At 32.5% G+C, this 27,338-nt stretch overlaps 1 protein-coding gene and 1 long non-coding RNA gene across 3 annotated transcripts; one reads left to right on the top strand and one right to left on the bottom strand.

Annotated features, from left to right (window-relative positions):
- Positions 1 to 1,179: 1,179 nt before the first annotated feature.
- LOC148619720 (leukocyte receptor cluster member 8 homolog) lies at positions 1,180 to 27,338 on the bottom strand. The gene is made up of 16 exons (XM_088579939.1): positions 27,220 to 27,338; positions 19,608 to 19,817; positions 18,964 to 19,015; positions 15,085 to 15,283; positions 14,590 to 14,827; positions 13,979 to 14,050; positions 13,098 to 13,241; positions 12,170 to 12,532; positions 10,009 to 10,197; positions 8,507 to 8,642; positions 8,025 to 8,117; positions 7,231 to 7,365; positions 6,671 to 6,739; positions 6,108 to 6,240; positions 5,086 to 5,293; positions 1,180 to 3,395 (listed from the first exon to the last, which is right to left on the bottom strand). Exons 1-16 carry the CDS (start codon positions 27,258 to 27,260, stop codon positions 3,242 to 3,244), a joined length of 2,436 nt encoding a protein of 811 aa, XP_088436065.1. The 5' UTR covers positions 27,261 to 27,338; the 3' UTR covers positions 1,180 to 3,241.
- On the top strand, positions 23,016 to 26,919 carry LOC148619721 (uncharacterized). 2 transcript variants are annotated; one of them, XR_015921639.1, is made up of 3 exons: positions 23,016 to 23,758; positions 24,901 to 25,022; positions 25,366 to 26,919. It is a non-coding gene; the product is annotated as an uncharacterized LOC148619721 (long non-coding RNA). The 2 variants fall into 2 exon arrangements; XR_015921638.1 differs by having other exon boundaries at positions 24,901 to 26,919.

Here is a 27,338-nt window from a genome sequence, read left to right as displayed (position 1 = left end):
TTCCGCTTGATCTCTATGATCGACTGGGTTTTCTTTTTTGTTGTATAGCACCTTGTATATTTGAGACCAAAAGTACTCTGTAGAATATGCTCAGACACCGACCTACTGACGTTTTTTCTTGCGGTTGTATTTTTTTAAACGAAATTTGTTTAGTGGAGCTGTTCTTTTTACTGTGAATTGGTATTTTTCAAGTGTACTTGCCGCAACAATCGGAACACCTCAGGCTTTCTAGTTTCAAAAAAGAAAAACCACGGAGGCACTAGGCGGATGAAAATCTGTCCGGAATTTGACCGATCCGATTCTAAAATTATAGTTAAACTGGTTCTATTTGTGCCGAAATTCTTGGAGGGTTGTTATTCTTTATTTGTAGTGCCCTCCAACTAAAATCTTTAGCGGCACCTGGTGAATATAACTACTTTTCAGGAAGAAATTCTCCTTTCTGCATCCGAGGTTATTTTTTTAGTGTAGCGGAAATGGCCGAATAGTTCTGATTGTTGCCGCAACAATGGCCTGCAAAATTGTTCATGACTTGTTTTATGTCCGCTTGTTCATTGTCTCCTTTTAAGCCATTAAAAAATTGCACTGGAAATTATTGGTTTGGACGAAAACTTGTCTCGAGGAATTTCCATATACGAAACCAAAATTTTCAAGTTCGTTTCTGGGGTGGGTTTCAATCGAATCCTTCTGAGCTTCATTCACTTTAAAAAAATATCTCAAGGATATCCCAATTACTTAACTGAATTCGCATTAGTTCCACAGTTGTAATAAAAATTGTGCTGCAAGATATATGCATTTCATTTAACTACAAAACCTTTATGCACTTTTGCTAGTTTCGAATCACACATTTTTCTATGAATGTGCATCTGTACCAGCATGTTAGCCAAAAGCATGACATACCTTCACATTAAAAAGTAGCATGCAATCTTTAAGTTTGCACTTATTTTACCTTGAATTTCATAAGTGTTTAATACGCTTATAAAGACAGCACATTAAAAACATAGTTGACATAAACCAATAACCAAAATCACTTGCAACACACGTCACAAATCAAATTTGAAATCAATCTATCCAATTGGACAAAGAGATTTCATTATGCTACCAGCCAACTTGTTGAGTGTGGGTATATTCTTTAAGAGCTCCAATGGGTAAGGTCAAATGAAGGCAATATAAACAAAGCTAGGATCTTTACATTTATATAAGCATGATTTACATATTTACAACAAATATCGAGGAGTTCTATACATTTACACATAATAATCACAGCCAGCTGTCATTATCACAGAGATGATCAACATCAAACAAAACATATCTTTATCTTGAAACTAAATATGAAAAGTGTTATCTGATAAAATGTCCAAAATTTTGAAGAAAAGTAGTAATTTAATGCTCTTATATTCTTACATGCTAGAAATAAATACTTTAAAAGCAAAAATTTGTATAACTGTATCACTCAAAGTGCCTATAAAAACTGAAATTTATACATAATACATTCAGATTAAATTTCTTGAACTACTTAACTGCATGATACAAATGCTATACAAAAAAATATCTAAATGTCAGTAGTTGAATCTTATCCGTTTTTTTGTTGTTTTATTTTGAGACACCATAAGCAGGAAGATGACCGCATCCCTTCCCCATATCCCAAAATCGTAGATATGGGAGAGAGATATGGTCACCTACTGTATCCACCATTATGCTGGAATCAACATCTAAGGTCTTCAAAAGTTGGATGGGTTTAACGATGTACTCACCGACTTAGTTGTTGACATTATACTGATATTATGAGGACAACATTCCAAAGAAAATAATTGTCCAAAAACAACATTATATTTCTAAATTCATGGTTAGGCCACTGTGTTTTGCAGTTCCTCCATATCCCTTTCCAGGTGTTGCCATGCCCATTCTCACTGTGTTGCATAGTTGCACACATCCAAACAATCCTACCAATTTACCATTAACTGTTATTCCATTTTTGTACATACCAAATACTTCGTACAAGTATGAGTTGTTGAGCCATTCAAACTATATCAGTCGTTGAGCCACACTAGGTTGTATCATTTGACTTCCAAATCGTTGAGCCATGCTAAGTTGTACCATTTTGACTTTCAAGTCGACGAGCCATACTAAGTTGTACCATTTTGACTTCCAAGTCGATGAGCCATACTAAGTTGTACCATTTTGACTTCCAAGTCGTTGAGCCATACTAAGTTGTACCATTTTGACTTTCAAGTCGCTGAGCCATACTAAGTTGTACCATTTTTACTGGTACAAGCTGTTTAGCCATACTAAGTTGCTAATTCACATCAACTGACCAAAAGTGATTTATATCTATCATTATAAAATGTTGTACCAATTTTTCAATCACAGTTGTACCATACTCAACCAAAGTTGTCACGACCTGTTTAATCAAATGCTCCACTAAAATATACCTGTCTCAGTCCTACCACATCCTTTGACTGGAGTCGTTGTACCCTTATAAATTCTTTCTGGAACCAATAAAAAGCTGCCAAAAAGATAACTGGAACAAAACATAAATAGACACATGGGCCTTTATAACAGCCTGGACTAGACTAGCTGTTACAAGATGGTGGCTTCATAAAGAAATACGAACCAACACATGCAGATATTATGTAAAGTCTATGCACTAATCTGTGAAAAGGACTTCCATCTGGAATGGGGTAGATAAGAGGTCTTGCTTCTCCATACTAGGTTTCAATCAAACTGGTAATGGGTTGCAATTTTCTTAACAGCTAAACATGAAGTCCAAAGAAAGATGGAAGACAAATCTTGGAAAAGGTGAAAGCATCTTTCTGAACTGAAATAATAGGCTGAGATCTCAATTTTTCTTGAAAGTGGGCTTACTTTCAATTTACGAGAACAGCAACTCTCTCATTGGCAATTGAAGTGCATAAGAATAATATTACTGGAAAAAAAGCAAACAATCTACCGTCCATATCACAATACACAATTCCAAATAATACCCTTTTTGCATGAGTGAAAATAAATTTTCAGAACAATGTTCATGCTTCATGTGTAACAGGTACACAAAACATCTCCACTTGTGCTCCTTAACCTGTCACTTCTGTGAACTCCATCTGGTAATTTTAAGAGAAACCCTAAATCAGGAACACTCCCTATCTTCTCTCCCTTTCTAACTTTAACTCTTATCCCTTTAACTTTCATATCCCATCTTTAACAGGTAGTGAGATCATTTAAAAATAAGATTTCAATTAAGTCCATCTCATGTAACAACAATAGAGCTAGCTTTGCAATCCAATTTTGTGGAATCCTCTGATAAAACAGCCCCCTTTTCTTGAAGAAACTTTAAACAGTCCTCCTGACTAGAGTAGCCCAATTCAGCTTGTACGACATTTAATAACACTGTGGGACGATATCTATTTAGTGGTAGCAGTAGTGGTCAAAATGAAAAAGAAAACATACATTATCACATTAATAAGTAAACACAATGATAAGTTTGTTTTGTCAAGTCTAAAACACTGCTTTTTCAATGAGAATCAAATATAGTACTTTCAAAGAAAAATGCTATAGCCAAATAAAATTATACCTCTGTTTCCTGTTACATGTCAGAAAAGAAAATCGGGTCGGTAGGTTGGGATTTTATTTCATTTTCTTATTTTTCCCCAAATATCATAGAAAATCTTATTAACTACTTGGACTTTGCAGAAACCAAAAATTGACTACCATCTGAAAAATGTCAGGTAGTTGGGTGGTACTTTTTGTTGTTTGTTCACTTGAAAATAAGTAATTCAGGGGGTCCACGCATGAGTTGGTTGGGTAATAGGAAACAATAGGTATCATCTTACTTGGCTTTGATAATAATTATTAACGAACTTACAAAAGAGTACCCTGTAATATTTTATTTGAAATAAGAACACATTTGATTCTCGTTAATAAAGAAACATGTCTGCCAAGTTTAACAAGTTAATAGTGAATATGACATACAACAATAGTGTAAAACAGATGAACTGATCACTGTCTATGTGATGGTTCAATATATTGTAAAGAGAAGATGTGAAATTACTTACCAAGCTGAAAATCAAAGAGGATCATTAAAAGCATGAAAACAATTATGTCAAAAAAACTTTAACCAATAACAGCAAACTACTAAATATACTTTGACATAGTTGTTGGTTGAAGCCTACTTACTCCAATGTACAATACCTAATTACAAATAAAACATTTTAACACAATAGTCATGACTGAACTAAGAAATTAAAGTCTATCTCAATTGACTAAATGCCAAAACAGTTGAGATATTTCCTTCAGGAAATGAATCTTTACTTAAATATTTTGTGCAAGTGAATGTTCACAAGAAAAGATAACTGAAACTTAATTGCATGGTAAAGTGTTTGAAAAACAGAAAGTTATATGCAAGTAAAATGTTGATATTAACATCCTATTCATGTATGCAAGTTTTAGTCATATTGTGTTCTTGCATCATCATCATCATCATCATCATCACCAAAAACACCATCATCATCAATGAATTAGAAGATCAGAACAGGAATACCTGTTTATTTTGTTCTCTGTTTTCATCATAGACTCCTGAGTTAAAGTTGGTTAGACTGGACTCGAAATCATTACAGTGTAGGAGCTAGACATCATTCCATTGATTACAATCTTGGCAAAATATCCTACTTGTTTTAAAGCCAAGGCAATATAATAGTTCATGAGTTCTAGTATTCAACAGTTTCAACTCAAAGAAATTAAAATCAGAATTAACAGATTACATAAGATAACAACCGAACATCAGAGAGGTATTCAATGATTTATATCTGATCTCCCTTACGATCTGGAGTCCTAACCAATATAGAATGAATCTATGATGGAAACAGATGTATGAAGCCAGTATATTTACTAGTTTGCTAAAAAATTTATGGTGTATATCTGTTGACATCATTGTTTTCATGTAAAAAAATTTAAAATGGTACAATTATGATGTGTTTTGTCTAATCCTGAAAGATGATGTGCATTCTGTGTTCTTACTGATCTAATATTTCTTGCAAAACATGTACTTTTTTAATCTTCAAAGAAATAAAGGACAGTAACACTAAAATAACATACGCTTTAACAATTGCTTTCAATGCAGACAATCGTACTTTGTCTGCAAACCAGTCCATTAAGTAGCCAGACATTTTGGGAGCTTGTTTATATAATTTAAAGAATCTGTGATAGCTACTTAATGCCAAGGCTGATCTAACAGCTAATGCATGTACAACACAAACATCCTCTCGACATTCTGGTGTAAGGCTGGCTAAAACTGTTGTCATGTCTGAGAAAAACGATAAGGAATAATAATTCATTACAAGAATATAAGTCAGACATGATTTAACCAAGCAAACAAAAAAGGTGGAAATCGACAAAATCAGATGTAAAACCAAAAAACTAATGGTAAAAACTAGTTTAAAAAAGAAAGCATATTTTTGTTTTAAAGCCGAAACAAATCAGTTTTTTCCATATCTTTGAACATCTTTAATTGTGGGATATGCACCTCAATTTCTAAAAACTGGAATGGTAACACTTTCCAACAACATTCCAAACATTATGATATGAATATTTTTAGCTTAATGGGTTCTAAATATGGATTAACACATGGTCTTGTTCATATTGCCTTGTTATTAGATAAGCCAATTTTTGTATTGGCCTGAGGAGTAATCTATGCTTTTAACATATATGCAAAGTCTTGTGTTCTTGGAGAAATAAGTACTAAATATACTAATTTTTTTAAGGATTCTATCAAGTGAACATGTACACTGTTCAAAATAATGATTAGCTTTTCAGCTTTAAAAAGAAATTTTCTTTATTAAAATCAATTTTGGGTTCTATATTTTTCATTTTTCTGTTTTCCTTGAAAATAGCGAACATTGGTACACTAAGAAAATTAAAATGAAAACATTTTTCATCATATTTTACAACTGAATTTTGATTAATATCACTTCAACCATTATTTAATATTTAACATGTAATGGTGAAAAATTCTGAATTTTTATTTTCATCACTTTTCAAATAGTTCTTTTCAACTAAGTTTTATGATAAAAATAATGTGAATGCTTCACTACTATACTATAAATGTAAATAAAGGATACCGAGAGTGTTTGAGGTGAATATATAATACAATATTCTGTAAGCTGTAAATTCTAATCTGTTTTTTACTGCTACACCATCCTGATATAGAAGCTTAAGCTGTGTCTGACACTGATTGAATTCTTCATGATCACCCTACAATTGAAAACAGCTGTAATTAAAATCATGTTAACAAATGATAAATGTTTTTTTTACTACCATGCAAAAACATATTACATGTGCTTATAGTGTCATCAGTTTATTGCATATTTGACAAACTATGGATATTTATAAAACTGATTCCCATTATGATTAATTCCCCTTTTTTTGCTTTCTTCATCATTTTTTTACGAATTTACCACAAATAGTCTTACTTTCTTTAAGGTAATGCTTTATCAACAGGTTCAGTTCAGTACTTTCTAAAATTGTATTGGCTAAAATAGTATTACAACCTATTTAAGCCATACTAAATTGGTCATTTATTTAGACCCAATGTAAAAAAAAAAGAAAAAAAATGAAAAAAAAAAAGAAAAAGTAAACCTCGTCTGCATGGTAACTATAATTGAAATCCCTTTAAAGAAAATACCTTTTCCATTGCTATTCTAGCATGTGTTTCATATACTAATACTGTAAAATCGTCTCTCACACCTTGAACCTATAAACAAAAGTGGAACATAAGTATAATATACTGACAAGTTGTTAATTAGATGGAACCATAATACCTCTAGTTTAAAGTGAATTCTTATGATGTGACAAAACAACAGTTTCATAGAAAGTATAAAAATTGAAGATTTTGGGGAATTTTATGAAACCTGACCTTGCTCATAAGCATTATGATAAACCTATTTAATTCTGAGTTCAATAGACTTTCATGTACTATGAAACTGGTTCAATCCACTACAGCAGAGTGTGTCTTAAGATATAATAAGTCAATTAACGATTGGATTAATACATGTAAGTTAAGTCTTGTAAAATGGATTCTAAATTCGAACAAATAAATTCTATTGTTTTTGTTTTAGACTTTAATTGTCATAAACAGTAATCTTTGTGTAAACTCAAAAAAGTATCTTTCTACATGCATGATTCAGTTTCATTCATTCATGATTTGATTCATATTGGTATATTGGCTTAAATTTCTATACATACTGTTAAGTCCTGTCTAATGGATTTCAACTGCTCACATGCATAATGATAATCCTGTTTTTCTTTCCAGTCTTCTTGAACCATCTTTAGAGATTTCCTAAGTATATGTACTGGTCGAACCTGATCAGGACTTGGAGCCTGTAATAAAAAAAAAGTTAATATTTGATTTTATTTCAAAACAATGAACCACTTAAGGGGGGTAGACCTTGAATAAGGGACATAACTCTTGAAATTAGTGATATATTTGCATCACATTCAATTTCACCAAAGCCTATCAAGCTTTAATTTGAACAGAAATAAATCAATCTAAGTCATTTAGATGCTTACATAAGATTAATGTCAAATGCTGAATACAAACGTTCCAATAATTTGTAAGAGTATGTCCCTTACCCTAGGTTTACCTCCTTAAATGCCCTGAAAACAAGGTGGTGGTCACGTTTCTGTGACTGATGTGTACAAGACGACAAAAAGCGTATGACATGTTTCTGGATATTATAATCTATTGATTCAAAAGAATTGCTTTTTTTTTTCTCATCAACATCAAGTCAATCCACATACTTTTTTCTTGATGTTATAAAGGGAGATAATCCAACTGACAACCTTTTAATATCCCATCCAGTTTCTTTTCAAACCCTTAACAAGAAACTCCTCATACACTTAAGGTAGACAAATTGAATGCTCAAATAAATTACAGAAGAAAATGATTATTACAGATCACATACATAATGACCAATAATTTTAAATGACACGACAGAATTTATGTCCATTCCTCCATAACCTTACTCTTTTGAACTTACAGTTGTTAATCTTAGATATCTTTTCTCCAGGTCCTTACATGTTCCAACAATATTGAAGCTATGGAGATCCTCAACTTCATCATCAGAAGAATTCTGCAAAAGAAAAATTAGATTCATCACATGAACAATGTATACTAGGAATCAGACTGACAAAAAGCTTCCATGAGGTATTTTATTTACCATGAATATTAAAGAAGTATAACTAAAAATACAAGCTTAACAGGTTCATTGAAAAACTTAAACTATCATAAGTATAAATTAAAAAGAAATTTGGTTGGTCGTGAAAAAAAAAAGAAGATGAAAATATGTTAAATATGATCTAACCGCCTAAGTAATATTTTATCCTTTATTCAAATTTGATAAATTTATCCAAGTAAAACAATTTCCCATATAGATTGGCTGAGGAAACAGGAAAATTTTTTTCTGGTCTATACATATTATGTTATTTACATGGACCTGAATAATGAACAAATCAAACTTACTGTAAATTGGTTTATGCTTAATGTGAGTGCCTGTCTGGCCTTTTTATTGCTCTGTAAATGACTACTAAATCTGGCAGCACGTTTCTTAAGTCGGGCTTCTTTTTCTGGGTCATCTTCCTCTTCAAAGAATATTTGGCTACAATGAAAGTAACATTATAATCAGTTAAATTGTCTCAAAATCAAAGAAGTACAAATGAATTTGTGAAAAAAGTTTTCATTTTTTTTTAAATTTTAGGACTCAGTCTAGAGATGCATAGTAGAATTTTTTCTTCACAAATTTTTCCATAAAAACAACCTGAATTTGGTTATTAAAAACCCATATCACATTCCTACTCTTTGAATAAACTCTTCTCTCTGTAATCAATTTTATATGTTGTTATCATCATCACTCTATAGCATATCTCTCCCAAAAAAAAATAGTATAAAATTTAATCAAATGTTAACAGTGGAGATTAATTAGTATTTACATGATACATATCAAGAGAATCAAAGAATGATTTGTATTCACTATGGGTTATTTTTTATGTTTCAATACAATTGATCCAAGTTCAGCTAAAAACTAATCGTGGATAAGACTTTGATGTTCCTTCTAAGTGAAAATCTGACCTCAGGGCTACAATGTAATATCAAGTTTTTTTTAAAAGTGGAAAAGCTTTTAAGTCTGAACAAAAGTTCATGATCAATGTATAGGAAGTGATTAGTTATTACCAAAAGCTAAATGATCACAGAATAGATGAAAAGTCAATACATTTTTACTCTTGACATGAAGTAACACAAATCTAAAATATATAAAAGTAAAAATTGATAGTTTTGAAATACATGCAAAGTAAGTCCACTGGAAACCTTATATTTATGTGAACATATGACTTCATATAACTATCTTGGTAACCTTAAGAAAGAGGTGAGTAATGTTAATTCAAATAACAGTACAGCATAGTGGAGCTTCCTTCACCTCATCATCATGCTAAAGCTGCGTGTGATTCATATATATATATCATACAACAGAATATTCTGACCAGAATTTCAGAAGTTCAGAAGGCCTATGGGCAATGACGGGGGAACGTTAGGTTTAGCAAATGTCAGCAGGGAAGTTTTTATTGAATCCTACTAAGAAAAAGTACAGGAGAAATCCCTACAAAAATGTGTGCACTATTTTACACTAGTACAAGTAAACTATTTTCTCATAATATACAGCGTTCCTAGGGAAATGAACACAGCAGGGTTCATTTAGAAGTTTGTACATCAAATACCTAATGAATCATACTGTGTATGACTTTTAGACAGAATCATAAAAAGATTTACTGCAGGTTTTTAGAGATCTAGGTTAAGCAGGACTTAATATTTTTTAAGTAATACACTATTATAAATTTCCTTTAAATACACTATGCACACTGCACTTTACTTTAAGGTCAAGAATAAATTACTGTGCTCGACAAGTAAACATGATCTATTTTTCTTTAAGGGAACAACGCTGTCAATAAATTGTTATGAACTACATTTACTTTTTGCCTTTTCTTTTTAAAGCCTTGCCACCACCTTCTTGAAGTGGTATTTTGTTGGCACCTCTGCCTTTGCCAGGAGTGTCCTTTCCTCCTCGACCTCTACGATTATTATTACGACCTCTAGCAAATCTGCTGTCTTTAATTGGTGTGGACTTTTCAGATTTCCTTGATACAATAGAAGAGCTTTCACTGGAAAACACAACAAGAAAACTATATAACATTGTCTATAATAATCATGGTATTTGAGATGTTCATTTCATTCTCTGAAATAAATTCATTTTTCCCTAAATGAGATTGAGACTTTTTTTTATAAAAGTTACAATAGTGGTGAATTTAATGTTTTACACCATTTTTTCTCTCCTTAATCAACTTTATCAGTGGTGAAATTTAATTTTTGTAATATACATGTAAGACTTGGAAGTGCGATGGGGACGCCGAAGTGCGATGGTCACGCTGATCTGCGATGGTCAACGCTGAAGTATGTTGGGTGTCTAATGATGCACAGAAGTGCGTTAGTATACCCCATTCAACGTTGCCAAGAAATTTTATGTGCATAAGCGCGTACAATGTTATAGAGAAAACTAACAAACTGAAAGGAAAGTCATGTAAATAGCTAGTATATTGTTGCCTGTATAAACAAACGTAGCGTGCATCATTACTAATTTTGAGTGTTAACATTACATGTATTTAATGCAGTATCAAAACTTAAAAGATACGTTATAGTAATTCGAGAAACATAAACTGTAGCTACGGAATACAAAAGATAGCGGATACTGAAAGTCATGAAAACTATAAATGATTTACTGGGACAACATTGTATTGAAAAAAATGTTGCTTTTTTATACATTTGATATCATAGATTTTTACCTTTACAAAAAGTAAGACATGCTTTCACAACGAATCATAGAGCATATTCTATAGTTGAAAGGCGAAATAGAAACTGCAATATACGAGTTCAAGGAGAGTATTAGAATGTCAAAGACACGAATTAAGTTTCGGTGGACCAGACTAGCACGTTTCTCTTCATATTATGTACAGTCCATTAATCTATCAAATCTAAACCTCTGTAGCATCTATAGCATTCTTTGATAACCTTAACAACAGTGTATAGGATGACACACACACAGAGAAAACAGCGTCATCTTATATTACATTACATTTGTATTTACAAATTCTACAGGTACTATTGATCAGATGTGTTTTATGTAGTACATGTAGTTCATACGCTAATACATAAGTCTTAGAGCTATCCACAAATGTTCTAGAGCTAAGCTAATAAAAAAGTATGATCATATTAAAGAGTACTCGTCCTTCTAAAAGTCTTTTTCTCGAATTTCCACTTGGTGTAGGAAAAAAATGAAGTAAATTTATTGATTTTGTTTTTATAATTTCCTCAGTAGTTGAAAGTGTGAACGAAATGAAGGCTAAGTTTTTTTTTCTGATTGCACATATACTAATATCATATCTGTCAAATTTTAAGATAATCGTATATTTACGATTTCAACGGAAAAAATCTACATGATAGTCAAAACATTTCAACGAAGCACAAAAAAAATTCGCACCTCCTTGCAGTGGCCAATGCATTTCCGCATTGCTATTGGCAGTGAACAATCATGTCTAACCATCGCAGCTCAGCATGATCATAAACGCACTTCGGCGTACGTGCTACCATCACATTTCAGTGCAAACATCGTACCTCTGCGTCCCATCGCGGTTCGGAGTCTTACATATATACCACTGATATGGTATTAAGCAAAACAGAAAATAAAAATAATGCATCGAAAATGTCAAAGCTTCAACCCAATCCAACTGACATCCATTTTACAGATCCTGACAGATAAAATGCCATTCACACCTGAACCTGAATTAAACATATATCATTTATCAAATTTGTAGTGCTAAAAATTTCAAAATCTCCTTCACACAAAGGCTTCATTCCTGTATAGAACCTCATGGTGATGGATTTTGCTTCCTATTTTGATAGTCTTGGTTTTGTGGTTTTGAGTACTACTAATATATGATAACTTTAGATTTAGATTTTCCTATGTATTTGATTCTAATGCTGCTGACGAGAGGTTACTTCTTGAAACACCTGTACAGCATATCGTAACTTGCAATATTAAATGATTGATATTTAATACTATTCAAAAAAAAAAAATACCTGCTACTGCGTCTTCTCCTTCTGTTACGCCTGTCTCTGTCCCTGTCCCTACGATATGGTGACCTTGATCTAGATCTAGACCTCGACCTTGACCGAGATCTGGACCTAGAACTTCTGTGAGAATATCGTGAATAACTTGACCGAGAGCTTGAACTATCACTTGAGTACGATCTGGACCTGTAAGTAGGTACTCTGTCCTTGGTGTACAGGCTCTTAGTAGAGTTAGGCTGATTCCCAGATTTTCTAACCCCCCTTCCCCTACCCCTTTTATTATCCCATGGAGATCCACCCCTTCTATTGTCCCATGAATTGTTCCTCTGGAAATTGTCACTGAATTTTGGTTGTGAAGAATCCTTTTTACCTCTGAAAAAAAAAAGAAAAAAAGTAAAGAATAGTTCTCAGTTTTATGTATCATAACTTCATTTTTATTTCTTCTTTATGAGATAAAAGCTTTCATTTTTCAAATTAAATGATATTTGAACCAAAAAAAATTCTGACTGGTCACAGCCCTTTAATATCATAAAAATAATTCAAATGACAATTCTCAACATCTTAAGATTTTACATTCACTGGTCAGAAAATTGGAATGTTATATTTCATTCATTACATAGTCATGTCATCTTTCTGAAATCAATTTCTAAATCAGGACATTAACAAACTAATTTTGCTAAAGAATTATTATTTTGGCCAAGTTATTAACTAGCTGTTTAAATCTACTTCAGGGAGGTTATCCTGCCACATTCAGGGTCTTTCGACTTTCAGTGGTCTATTTTCCACATTTGAAATTCACTAAACATTACCATACAAAAATGATTTTTCAGAATTCTTCAATGTTATGACTAGAATTCATGCTTGAATGATATACAACTTCAACTCAAGTTATCTGTTGGTGTTCGAAAGACAATGAAATTAATATATATGAACTTACAATGGAAGAGGCTCCCTAGACCAATCTGTTGTCCAAGCCTTCCCATTACTAAATACACTAGTTAACAGTTCTTTCAACACTACTTCCATTTTGTCTTTTTCTTCAGCATCTGTCACACTAGAAAATGCTCTCTGGACATAATCTCTACAAATCATATAAGGACATTTGATTAATTTACAGACAAATAAAATGCTAACTTGTCCCTTAATAAAATACGATGGAAAACTTCTATACTACTAAAGAGACCTATTTCTTTGAGCCACAACTCCTCTGAAACCATACAAAGTCGAATATATTATTGATATAAGGTATAAATGTAGTGGTGTGTACTTCCTAAATTTGTCTTTGAAACTCTCTTTTTCTACGTAAAACGTGAATTTCCGGAAAAATATCCAAATTCGAAGACCGTCATTGGTCCGTGTGTTATAATGCGCTTACGGGCATGTTCAATTGACATTGATGTATGGTAGATGATTGTAGATCCTTAACAATGATTACTCATTTTGTTTGGATCCGTCAAATTAGTACTATGTTCACACTTTGCACATTCGACCGTGATTTCACAGTCATCCTCTAGTATCCTTTACATGAAGGATTTACGAGTATATCTGTTTCACCAATGCTTTTTAACTGTCCTTAATTGCCTGAATAGAAAGTTAAGATATTGTGTTTCATATGACTGACACATCTGATCCATAACAATATAAAATAAAAAAAAAAATTTACCAGTACTAAAGCCTTATCAGCTTTAGTTTCAAGTATTAATACATATTACATATAACAAAATATGTGAGAAATCATTTAAATGTTAGTGATACAACCTTTCATCTTAGATTAGAAATTGTTGATTTTATAAAATAAAATATGCTTAAAACAGTTACCTTAAACTTGGAGGCCATTCTCCTTGAGCTGCTGTCGCTGCCTTATCACTGTTTAAGGGGTCATCTTTTGAACTAAAAAATAATCAGAACAGATACCTTAACCAATATCTTTTTTGAAATATTTGAAAACCACCTGATAAACAAACAGTTCAAGCATATTTTATATAAGAATGCATTTAAACCAATCAAATTCCCACACAAACTTTATTTCTTTAGAGAAATAGTTGCTTAGATAAATTGTAAGATTATATAAATTTGTAAAGACCTATAATTTGATACACATATGGGTGCTACATGTATACATGTATATCATTAACAGCATTCTTCACAATGTGTATATGTGTCTTTTCAAAATAAATATCGTAACTTTCATATGTTAGCAATGTAGAGATAACGTTTAAAGCAGCTTTATGATGCTGATAATTCCAAGACTGGCACTGGGTAAATTTGATTTTATCACATAGGTAATTACATGTTCATCTTTTTATAACAATCACACTCATAAAGCAGTAAACAAAAAGGTCACGAAAGAATGATTGTAGTCATGTTAGTATTTTTATGAATTTTCATGAAACAAATGCTGGGTTAAAACATCTGACTGACTTATATACCTAGATGTACTATCTGTCCTCCTCTGATCTTTCATATCATCAGATCCATTACTCTGGTTATTGAGTCCAGTTGGTCTGCTATTCTGGTTAAAACCAGATTTGGCCATATTTTGCTGATTATTTTGCCAGTCAATATTAGGCCTTTGTCCCCTTGGTGTCTGGAATCTTGATCCCATTACCCCTCTTCCTCTGTTTTTCTTTGGCAGCTGAAATCTTATACCACCAGTTCCAAGAGGTTCTGAAAAAAAGCACAACATGTCCTTAAATTTTTAAAATTTTTAAGCACAGACTCACTTCCCCTCTTTTTCAGTGGTTGAGGTCAGAGAACTTAAAATTGGAAAAACTACAAAACTAATATAGCTTTTTGATCTCCCAAAAATTGGTAAACAACAGAATATGATACTGTATATCATACTTAAAAGTAACCATAACAACTACAAATATTTTCAACACACTTACAAATTAACAGAATAACACTTGATATATTAATCTTACGTCTTGGTCTGTTTTGAAATCTTGGACCTTGAGGCCTAAAGCCTCCTCTTTGATTTCCACTTTGCTGACCATTTTGAAATTCCCCTGGTCTTGTATTGGGTGTATAATCTCCAAAGGAGTCATCATTCTGGTTTTCATTTTTAACTGGTTCTTCAGGAGGAGGGGGTGGCGGCTGACTGAAATCTGTATACAGGTGAGGCTGAAAGAATGTTTACATAGTATGTACATAGTTTAATAGTGGGCTTAACAAAATTTGTGGTTTTCAGTCATTTTATATTTACAGAGTTCACACAAATTTGAAAGAGAAGGAAAAAAACTTACATCAAACAAGAAAGGACTTGATATTCACACTCCTTTATTAGCTCACCTGGCCAAAGGCCAAGTGAGCTTAGGCCATCACTTGGCGTCCATCGTCGTCGTTGTGGACAAATTTTTAAAAAACCTTGTTCTCTGAAACTACTAGACGGACAGGTTTTAAACAAGGCATAATTGTTCCTTAGGGTGTTCTGCACAAAATGACTGTTGGGATTGTTGATTCATGAAAAACATTGCCGGCGTTACTAAAAATACAAGAGGGGTCAGATGGAAGTTGTTTGCAAATAACTCAAAAACCGTTGCCTTTAACAAATTTCTGGCATGGATAAAATTGTTCAGCATCAGGAGATGGACCTATGCCAAAATTTTCGAAACGATTGGTCAACTGATGTATGAGTTACAGCCCCTGAAACAGTTTTTTTTTTGCACTTTTCGCATGTGCAACTTTGAAAATCTTTCTTCTCAAAATCCATTGGACAGAATTCAATGAAAGTTGGCATATATGTTCCTTAGGGTATCCCACACAAATTGACCATTGGGATTGTTGATTCATGAAAAAAATAGCCACCATTACTAAAAATAGAACATAGGGGTCAGATGGCAGTTTTTTGCAAATAACTCAAAAGCCCTTGCCTTTACCAAATTTCTGGCATGGGTAAAATTGTTCAACATCATGAGAAGGACCTATGCCGAAATTTTCAAAACCATTCATTGACTAATGTAGGAGTTACGACCCCTGAAAGTTTTTTTGTTGTTTTTTTTCACATGTATAACTTTGAAAACCCATTTAAAATCATTGCTATTATTAAGCATAATAGTTCTTTAATGTATTGTGCTCAAAATGACTGTTGTGATTTTTAATCTGTGAATAGATATGGCTGCCTATACTAAAATAGAACTTAGGGGTCATAAGACAGGTTTTTGAAAAAAATTCAAAAATTGTTGCCTTTAGCAAAATTCTGGTTCAGGTCATGAAAATGCTATGAAAAGCATTTCCCGCATTTGACGATTTAGTTGATTTTAACTTAGCCTGTCTCATTCCTAAGTTTTTCAAATAAGCAAATGGGTAACCAGGTGAGCGATTCAGGCTCTCTTGAGTCTCTAGTTTGATAACATGCATCTTTTGATCTCTAAACTGATTTAGATAAAAAATCTAAGCCAGCACTCCACAGTATTGTAGAACTGCCTAATTTTGGTCTTGTAATCTGATGCTTTGTAACATTTATCACTTTAAAAAATTGTCAAGCATCTGTAAATCTATACATCTAGAAATAGCTCAAGCCAAGGCCATCAGGATGCAGTAAAAATTTTCTGGAAAAAAATTACCCACAGCATATAGGGTTACCATAGAAACCATGCAAAAATATGCGAAAATTTGCAAAAAAGTTCATAAAATCAGGTTTAAAAATATCAAATTTCCCGCAAAATATCTGAAATTTTTATTTCAATCCCTGAAACTGTTCAAACTTTTCCTTTCAAAAACCCCTTCCTCATATGGGCATCGCCGGTTAGATTTTGAGCTATTTCACTTTGTAATCCACTTATTAAATTTAGCATGGTAAAAAATTGACTTACTTTCACTTTCACAATGAAGTCAAATTGTCATTGAAAAAAAGCCCCTTCAACATTGAAAATGTGTAAAGCATTGCAAAATACTTTTAAAAGTCCCCTTTTTTCAGAAAATGTTTTATCAACAATAGATTCTTCATTTTTAATCACTACTATAGCAACCACCGGTTTCCATTTATGTCATTTTTCATCCCTAGCCAAAAGTGCGAAACTAAACTAAACTGTGGAGTGCTGGCTAAGATAGGAGGTGCACAATGGGAATATGTAATATTCTGTGAAAGTTTCACTAAATTCCATTTTGTGGTGTTGGAGAAGTAACAGAGAAGAGACAGGTACCCCATGTCCCCATACATTTCCATCTTGTTTAAAACACACTTTTCTGACAAGGTTACCAAGTACCTTTCATATTTATTAGTGGATAATCATAACAAATGGTCTGTTTTAAACGATTTTTCAATGAATAAAATTTCCTTGGCCGTTTCCGACTTTTATAGAGTAAAACTTCCTACCATGGAAATGTGAAGTTTGATATTTATTCAAATCGGATGGGAGCTTACTTCAACTGATATGAACAATCCACCTAAGTTTCATAAAAATTAGTGAAAGTGTTTTTGAGTAATTGTGTGAAAACTTGAAAATCTCCCTTTTTTTAAGTATAAAAATTCACAACATGGAAACAAAAAATCTGAAATATATAAAAATCGAAAGGGAGCTTACATCAATAGATATGAACAATGCAACAAAGTTTCATGAAAGTAGGTGAAATTGTTTTTGAGTTATTGTCTGAAAACCTGAAAATCCCCCATTTTTTAAGTAAAAAAATTAATAACACGGAAACGAAAAATCTGAAATTTATAAAAATTGAAAGGGAACTTATGACAATACCGTATTCTTCTGTGCATACCGCACACTTTTTTCAACTTTTTCTTTGCTCCAGAAGAGGCATGCGCAGCATACACCAAAACAATGAGTTTCTAGATTTTTTTTTCTAGAGACATAATTTTCAGGTCCATAATTTTTCGGGAATCAGAACCAAAGACGTCAACTAAAGACAACATCGAGCCATTGTATTTTTGAGAACAGTATTATGTGAAATAAACAAATAAAGTTTTACTGCTATTTAATAGTTGTTTAATCCATCAATGCTCTTTCCTTGCATTTCATAAATTGTACAAAAAACCACGACTAGCTTCTTATTGTTCTCTCAAATCAAGTCGTCTAATTATAACTTCTTCACCTGTGTGCGGTGGTGCGTTAAATACACAATACCGGGAGTGCCAACCTGTCCTCGGGCCCATTTCATTTAATTATCAAATAACAAAAGATCAATTTAAAAGGTGAAACAATTATTACTAATCCTTTAATCCGCCCGATGAACTGTTTCCAGATGTCAGATACTAATATACAACTTGGCAAATTAAAACATCTTTTTATAAATGGTCGGACTTGACGCCATTGTTTTAGTGAATTACCTGACAGGACATTTCAGCCAACTCAGATCCAATACATCGCTATTTATAAACTATTTTAATTAATAAATGGCTTGCAAACGCAGGGAAACATAGAAAATACTTTCATTTGAAAGATTAATGATGAAAAGATACACATTTCAGGGAATTTACCGGAATCCTTTCATCTCAATGTTGTCTTCTGCTGGTGATTTTTCCTCGCTTCCCAGTGCGCATTTTACATGAAAACTAACTTTTTTTGCCGATCTCTCTTGCCAAGAAAGGGGTGCGCAGAATACACAGATGCATGTAATACACATAACAATACGGTAGATATGAACAATTCACCAAAGTTTCATTAAAGTTGGTGAAAGTGTTTTTGAGTTATTGTCCGAAAACTTGAAAATCCCCCTTTTTTTAAAGATAAAAATTCATAACACCGAAAAAGAAAAATCTGAAATTTATAAAAATCGTCTTAGACAGGCATATAAAAGTTGATTATATACATTCAATACTTCATTATTTCACAACTGCTTTACAAACATACCATTTGTTGCTGCTGAGGAGTTTGTGGTGGGAATCCACCCGGTGGCATGTACCTGCAATTTAAACAAAGGCAATTTTAGGAATTTAAATATTCCATCTGAAATATTGCAAGGAAAGTAACAAGCTAGGGATTCAAATTAAGCACTGGTTTGGGGTCATGCACCCTCAATTTCTGAGGCAGGACCATTGAAATTTAATTTACTTTCCTGGTGGACCTTTCACTTAAAATGCTAAAAAGCCAAAATTTGATATCAGATCTGATATACAATGTATACAATGCAGTTTCCATAAAATAAAATATATTAGCTACATTTAAATTTCTACTGAATCTGAAATTACATCTTAGCAACATTGATCAGTCAAAACAAAAGTGTCGAACACAAGAAAGTAGCAATTACATGTATTTTTAAGTTAATTGACTGTTGAACAGCAGTGGTAGGGAAAGAAATTTGGAGAAGAGGCCATTTTCAGGATTTTTCAATTTTACAATCTGAAGGGGCCATTTGTTAAGAAACCACATAGTTTTCTCTTAGAAGGGGCCATTTCCAGCCAGAAAGGACAACAGGCCCATGACCCCTTGTCTTCCCAATTCTTACAACAGAATATCCATATGTACATATCTGTAAGAAGTACAATGGCTCTTACTGTGTGTACATCATATACTGCTGGTAATACATTTCTCCTGTATTTGGTTGTGTTTGTGCTTGGTTGCTATTGCCTTGCTGTGGATTCTTAGTTGGACTTTTGGTCTTAGACTGAACTTTCTCCAATGCCTGCCTTGCTTTTTCCCATTCAGGATTAGAAAATCCCATATTCATATTTGCTCCTCCCATAGGACCCTGGAATGGCTGGCCCCTGAAAAATAATTAACACACAACTGTGACAAGTAGTTAATGTTGTTGCAGAGAAAACTGTTCACATTAAAGTACTTTACGTTAAAACATATGGTCAAAAAATAAACAGTGACATCCCAAAAGACTTCGTAGTCATTCAAGCAAAATAAAAATATACAGAAGAGTTGACAAAAAGGAAGTCCAATTATTGAATCTGATTCATACACATCTTCAGTACATTCAAACACTACAGTCAGACCAGCCGGTAGATAGGCAGAAGTTTCTGGCTTGTTTTGGAGACACATTCAGACTTTTCTAAAGCTAAAAATATTATTTAAAATACTTCAAGGGTAGGCACAAAAAACAAAAAAAAAACAAAAAAAACATATGGTCAGTAAGGTTAGTGGAAACATTGGTCTATTATTTACGCTTTTCCTGCTTATATGGAAGGTTCGGCTAAGCAAATTAGCTCCATAGCTTTCAACAAAAATCAAATGCAGGACTAACAAATAAAATTTCCATTAACCTGAATTTCACTTAGCCTTGGTCTTTTCAAAAGATACTTCAAATACAAAACAGTGTCCTGGCTAGGGCAAAATAGAGGGGCACTGAGCCCTTCTGCCCCTAATGAGTACCCCCTTAGTGCCCACTTACAATTACCTGCATGGCCCTTTAAGATTTTCACTCTTGTTAATAAATTACCCCAAGCCAATTAAGAAGTGTCACCTTCATTAACAACATATTGTCGTAATTAACCTTAAGGTAAACCTCAGGAAATTATCGGTGATCAATCAGCTGACCAGGGTTATCCGATAATGATTGACACGTAGAAAATGGATCCCAATTGGACCTATAACGATTTTATGGACATCCTATCATTGGTTAATAATTAATATCTACTGCACAATTAATTTACAAATATTTTCAAGTTAACAAGTCTAAATTTTGTAGAACTACCGGTGTAAACAATTGCATGTTGCACATGTTTGTTTATTCAAAATCTCATTTACCTCCTTCATACCTTTTAATTCCAATATTTTTAAAATGTTCTATATCTTCAACAGTAAAGGACATTTTCCGTAAGTTGTAGTTACAATAGTTATAAGAAATAATCATCCACACATTCTGTTTGCGTCAATAACATACAGATTTGTTAAAGAAATATTGTTGAACTTATCCACAAATGTACAAGCATTAATGACTTTACAAACTGTGCTCACATTCTATAAACTGCACAGTTTTCTTATGAAATAAATTTGATACATTACCCTATTGTTTTGTGCTTACTAGAGTATCGACAGACTTTATGTTGGTCAGACATTTGATACTTTTGATCATTTGGAAAACTTCGTCAAAAACTATTAAGAAAAAACTATTTGTATCATTTTGTATATATTTATATTTATCACAATAAAGAAATCAATTTCTCACAATTTCCGTAAGCCTACCCGCCAGCCCAAGACTGGCGAATTTTAGCGAAAATATATAAAGCCATGTAGTGAATGTATTGAAGAATTGTATTCAGGACTGGCTAGAATTTGAGAGAGTTTCATATCCTGTGTAAATGAAGCCTTTCTGTCATGATTTCATATGTTACTGACTCAAACCAATTGTGTGGATTATAGTGGTTCCCAAGGACACTTGGTCCAGTAATGTTGGAGATATTACTGGAAAGACTCACATACAACATGTATTACTGGACCAAATTTTGTCATAACAAATATTGAAAATATGAAAATTAAGCACATTTCTTAGAAAATTCACATTTTATTCCGGTCTTCAAAATTGGGACCAGCCTACCAGCCAAAGTTGGTAAAAATAGAGGGTGGGCTTGTAAAAAATTAGCTTCTAAGCCAATGTATCCTATATACAATTCTTTTCATATTAAGGGTAGGGGCTTGTTGTCTGAAATTTAGACAGAAGAACATCATATGCGATGTAGTACCCCAAATGGGGAGCCATCCTTAGTTTCAGAACTTGTTCCAAACTTGTTCAACTAGACAAAATTATTCTGTCATCAAACAGTCTACATTCATCTTTTATTGACAATGTCAATGATACATTAATAAATAAAAGATGAATACTAAATGTTAATATAGGCTTTTAATTTGATGTACACTTAGATTTGAAGCTCTGGTCACCTGAGCATACAAAATTTCAAAGGATTATGAACACTAGCAGGTTGAGTAGTCCACATTTAGTCCTCCTTCATAAGTGGAATGACAAACTCAGGATAATGACATTTTGGAAGCTTACATGAATTCACACTATAGTCCAAGTCACCTCAGATTGTTTGCGGTTTTTTGCGTTTATTTTTGTAATTACTCGACGGTTCCTTTCAAAAACTTGCCATTTTATTCATGTCGTTCTGTACTACGATTCCCTTACAATTATTTTTCGTTCTTACCTAGCTGAAATACCATGATTTCCCGCCATATTTCTGCTCTTTACCTTTTGTAAAACACAAAACCAGAAGTTCCGAATGAAAATGTTACAACTGGTACTTAATAAGAGTCTTACCACATAAAGTAATAAATTAGCAGGGAACCAGAAATATGGCGGGGAAATCATGTTATTTCACCTCTTCAATTGTGAGATAATAGGGAACATTTCAAAATATCCATAGAAACAAGATGGCGGATAAACAATACATTCAATGCAAAATTCTCGTAGGAAAAATAAATTTTGAATTTTTTCAATCTCGGAGGTAAGAACGAAAAATAATTGTAAGGGAATCGTAGTACAGAACGACATGAATAAAATGGCAAGTTTTTGAAAAGAACCGTCGAGTAATTACAAAAATAAACGCAAAAAACCGCAAACAATCTGAGGTGAATTGGACTATAGTCATTTTACTCCAAATGACCACAGATTTGTCTCCGAATAACCTTTTGAAGCCAATGGAAGTGAACTTTACATTGTGACATCAATTCATCTTTAATTTGAACAAATATTTAGTACAAATACAACTGGAAAATGTATTATTTTTTGTCAATGGCGTCCACATGTGTAAATTATACGTCTATTGCACACCATCATGAAATCATAATTTAAAGAAAATACCACTGTAGAGTCTACATGTATTTCATGGAAAAATGTATCCTGCAGATTTACTACCAGAATCATTCGCTTACATTTACAACATATTTTGAGTTTAGTTGTAGTTCATGAGTAACGTCGTGGGTGTATCATAGTTCATACTGCACATAGGGAGGTCGGTAGTGCGTTTATCGATATTCTTGCGAGTGCAAAATTCTCAATTTTGAGTCAACTTTAACACGTTAGAAAATGGTTAAAAATCCATTGCATGACAATAAAAAATATATGTAATTGAAGATGAGACATTTCTCTTTCTAAATATACAACTTTCATTGTTATTGGAGTTGATGGTCATTTGGTACAAACGTTTGAAGTGACGATACTTTGAGAAAAATGGCCGCCTGAAAAACTATGTGTCAAAGATCATACCTATTTCAAAATTCATTCCGCAAGCTATTACTGGACCGATTTTCTTCATTTATGGCTTAAATTTTTGGAAATATCTTCAATTTTGATAATCCGGTTGTCAGGCTAATTTTTTTGTTACAAAACATATTTTTTACGTAATTTTAAGGAAAAACATGTTGAAAATAAATAGTTTTTGCGTACCCGGAATGCACTGACAGTCGGATTCCGAAAATTTAATCCTTTCTGCGTTCATCCGTAACCCTGGTTTCAGAAGAAAAACAATAATAGCTTGCGGAATCGATTGGATATTAGGGTGGTCAGGGCGTGGTTTTCACAAAAATTAAAGCGGGACCGGTTATCGTTCTTGCTAACCGGATGTTACTGATCCGCCATAGCTTCTGTTAAGATTTTCGAACACTCGTGGATAAATGCCTTTTACCGACTGTTTTCTGGACGGATTTTTGACTGGTGGTGCAGACAACGATGGACCTAGGCCATGGAGGCCAATCACTTACGGTAAGTACCTAAATTATGTCTAATATAAGCCTAATCGCCCTGTTTCCGTAAGGTCAAATTCTAGAATGACCTTTTATCATCTGCAAGCTTAAAAACTATATTCACCTTCTTGGAAGGTCTGATTTTCGTTTGATTCTGCATGAGCTGACTTAAAAAAGATTACTCTCATTTAGCATTAGTTGGAATATGTTTCCATAACATTTTTATTAAACGATGAATATGTAATGAGGTAAATTCTCCCAACGTTTGATTGCAATCCATTCAAAATCTTTCGGACTTTATCGACTTTCCTATATTATCGGAAGTCTCTGTATTTTACCTAGCTTTTTTCTATTGGTTGGGAGAATTTGCACATATTGCATTTAATTTCCTTGATAATTCAATTTTAATTTATATGTAGTGCCCAATTTATATGAAACTCACATGTTTAAGCATAAACCTTCTTTATATTCATTTTAACTGCATCTTCTTAAGTTTACTTTATATATTCATACTGTACAATTTTTAACAGCTAACTTACATATTCATTTTTTAGAGGATTGTAGATGCTCTACTTATTTAATATTCATATACATGTACAATTGCTTGGAAAAGGTTTAAAATCCTAGTAATATACATTATTTATCATTAAATTTTAATTAATTATGGTTTAATATTTTTTTGGCCTTTTTAGGATCACATTGATTGACTCATAATACCAATCTTTTGTTGTATGTATATGAAACATACTTGTACTATTGTTTTTTCTTCTAATTATTGATTTATTTCAGAAGAAAGTATTAGTAAACAGGCTGCCTAAATATTTATTTTATTTTGTCATATAAAAAGTAAACACTGATGTAAATTTTATTATGATTTAGTTTTATTTTCTGTTTGTTTTTCATCATTTTAGTTTCATTTTGTTGAGTTCTGGAGATGTTTCGAAGTCATGGTAAGTTAGTTTTTATACTTTGATTTAGTTTAGTAGCTTTATTTATTTTAATAATAAAACTTTTGAGTCTTTTAATTATGGTAATAAATAAGCATTTACATTTGAATCATATATTACTTACAAGAACTGTCGATTAGTTTTGTGTTTAGACTCTGCTTTAAAACTGCCTCACAGTACATATTCATTGAATTCCACTACTTGTTTATTTCAGATGGCCTGAGCAGCATAGTGGGCTATGCTATGAGACGAATATGGACTGAGTCTGAGGTAGGACCATGTGGGGTACAGTAAGTAGGGTAGTTCCAGACACACCTGAACCCGATAACCTGATTGGTAAGAGAGTTCAACACTTGATAGAAGAACCAGACAGATCACGCAGCGAAATTATTCATATTAAGTTATTTAACATAACATTAATATAACCTTATAAAACAATCTTCTTGTTTTGAAATGAAGATAATTATTCTGGAAAAGGAAGTTTGGTGTTTTTAACTCCTCGCCACATCTTTTGTCAACCGCTTTGTGAGCAACCAACATCAAATAAAGTTTTACATTTTTTCAGATTGTTAGCAAACCAGATTATGATTTAATAGAAAGTAAACTAATTGTAAGTAAATTGATAAGGTAAATGATGTTAATAGGTGTAATGTCCTTATGTACATAATCTCTTTTGTAGATTTGGCAGACATAGTAGATCCTGGTGAAGAAACCCTTCTGGCCTGAAATGGAAACTTCGAAAAGTTCATTAAACTTGATCAAATGATGATATTTTGTTTATTATCATTTAATGTACATAATAGTACACATGAGGAAACAGCTAGGGCTTCAAAGTTCCATAGTGAAAGGATGCGCATTGGTTCAAGTCAATGTATTCATAAAAATTTTCTCAATTTCTTGGGAAAACAGCATTTGTTTTTGAAATTTTATTCAATTTTAACATAATAATGAGATTATTATTATGTTAAAAGACCCTATTTAAACAAGAAAACATTACAAGACTACATTAGGAATCTTAGAATTGACCAGACCTTGATATAATATTATTTTGCCACTTTTTGCGGGAAAAATGTATGTTTATTTTGATTATCGTCTGGCTTCATTTAAGGTATAGGCCTAACAAATTTTCATCCACATTAAACATTTTATAGCAAAATAAGATGAAAGTATCTTCATGTGATAGCTTAGATTCTAAGCTTTAAAATGGTACCACATAAGTATATGGTAGGTTGATATTTTGATAAATATAAGCATAAATATGCGTTTTTTTTTTTAAATCTGAAATTTTCAAAAATGTTCGATTTACCCCCATTTTTCAACATTTGCTTGTTGGTTTTTAAATATAATTCAATTATTTCTTGATAAAAATGTGTTTTTACATATTTAATCACAATAACAATAACTGTCATGTGCTAAAAACTGCTTTTAAATTCAAAATGTCTTTTTTTGTCTGACCTTTCGCCATTTTTTCCACTGAAAATAGCTCTAAAATTTACCCTAAAATGTAAATTTTCGACCTCAAAAATTTTTTTTGAGCTGAAAAACATGATTTTTCAAGTCAAGCAACTTTATTGCCACACAAAACAAGTGACAGAAAAAATTAAATATTTTTTTTGAATTCTTAGTAAGCAAAAATGTATTTTTTTGTTGAAAAAACGCATTTAAAAAAAAGGGGGTCTGCCGCAGTGTTTCTGATTCCAATGAAAAACAAATCAGAGGTTTTGACATAATATTTGTTTATTTATTTCTGTTTAATGGATTACTCTTGAAAGAACAGCAAAGTATCAGATTTCTACTACCTTCCAATTTCCAAATATGAATATCCAAAAATGGCACTTTAATTCACGATGCTGTTGACACATAGCAAAAAAAAAAATAAGTCCAAAGTGTTTTTTTGCCAATTTTAAAAAAGTGTAATTTTCTTTGTATCTAAGATACAAGTTTCCTGAATGGCTTAAATCAAAGTATGAAATGGCTTTATTTAAATGATTAAGACACAATGTATGAATTTCTTTATCTGTTTGACTTATGTGGGCCACAGAAGTGCCCAAAATGTGACATTTTTGCCTTCGCAAGAAAAATGACCAAAATTTTTAACTTTAAATTGTAATAACTTTTGAACCCCTTGACCGATTTTAAAAATTTTTGCACCAGTAAGTTACATTTCTTGGGCTCTTTCAAACTAATATAAACTTGTACATTTTCTATATACTTCATATTTTGACTGACCTCCCTACTGCACAGTGGGATGAAAATTTTGAGAAGGGACCATTTTTAATGCGATCTTCAGATTTTCAATGGGGGATTCTTTAGCAACTCTTGTTAAAAAATTCTTCTTTCATCAGCCATTTTCAGCAGGAATGTGATAAAAGGCACATGCCCTCTCTTGTGATAAGTAAATGACGTAAAGCAGAGTCAACAGAAATCGCCATTTTGAAAATCACATTGAATCACATGAAAACGACTTTATTTTTCGTTTTTTTACTCGCAATTATCGCATGAGACTAGTAAATATTGTTATCAAAAACGTTACCATGGTGGATGTTGCTGAGAGGTGTTGTTAAAAGTTGCCATTTATGGCTGTAATTGTCAAAAAGTTGCGATGCTTTGTCCTGGATAATAATCGTCTCGCTGTTTCGACTCGTGAATCTA

The sequence above is a fragment of the Perna viridis genome, chromosome 4 (genome assembly GCF_037379345.1).
Source record: "Perna viridis isolate PV_CMFRI_1.1 ecotype Kerala chromosome 4, ASM3737934v1, whole genome shotgun sequence".
NCBI lineage: Eukaryota > Metazoa > Mollusca > Bivalvia > Mytilida > Mytilidae > Perna > Perna viridis.
The sequence above is the reverse complement of the archived record's forward strand: the minus strand, read 5'-3'. Positions and strand labels throughout refer to the sequence as shown.

Coding starts and splice junctions, on each gene's coding strand:
- LOC148619720 (XM_088579939.1), bottom strand. CDS start 27,260: ATGGCAACTTTTAACAACACCTCTCAGCAACATCCACCATG. Junction 8,643..10,008: donor TTAAAAAGAAAAGGCAAAAA/GTAAATGTAGTT, acceptor CTTTCATTGTAG/CCAAATATTCTTTGAAGAGG. Junction 8,118..8,506: donor TAAGCATAAACCAATTTACA/GTAAGTTTGATT, acceptor TTTCTTTTGCAG/AATTCTTCTGATGATGAAGT.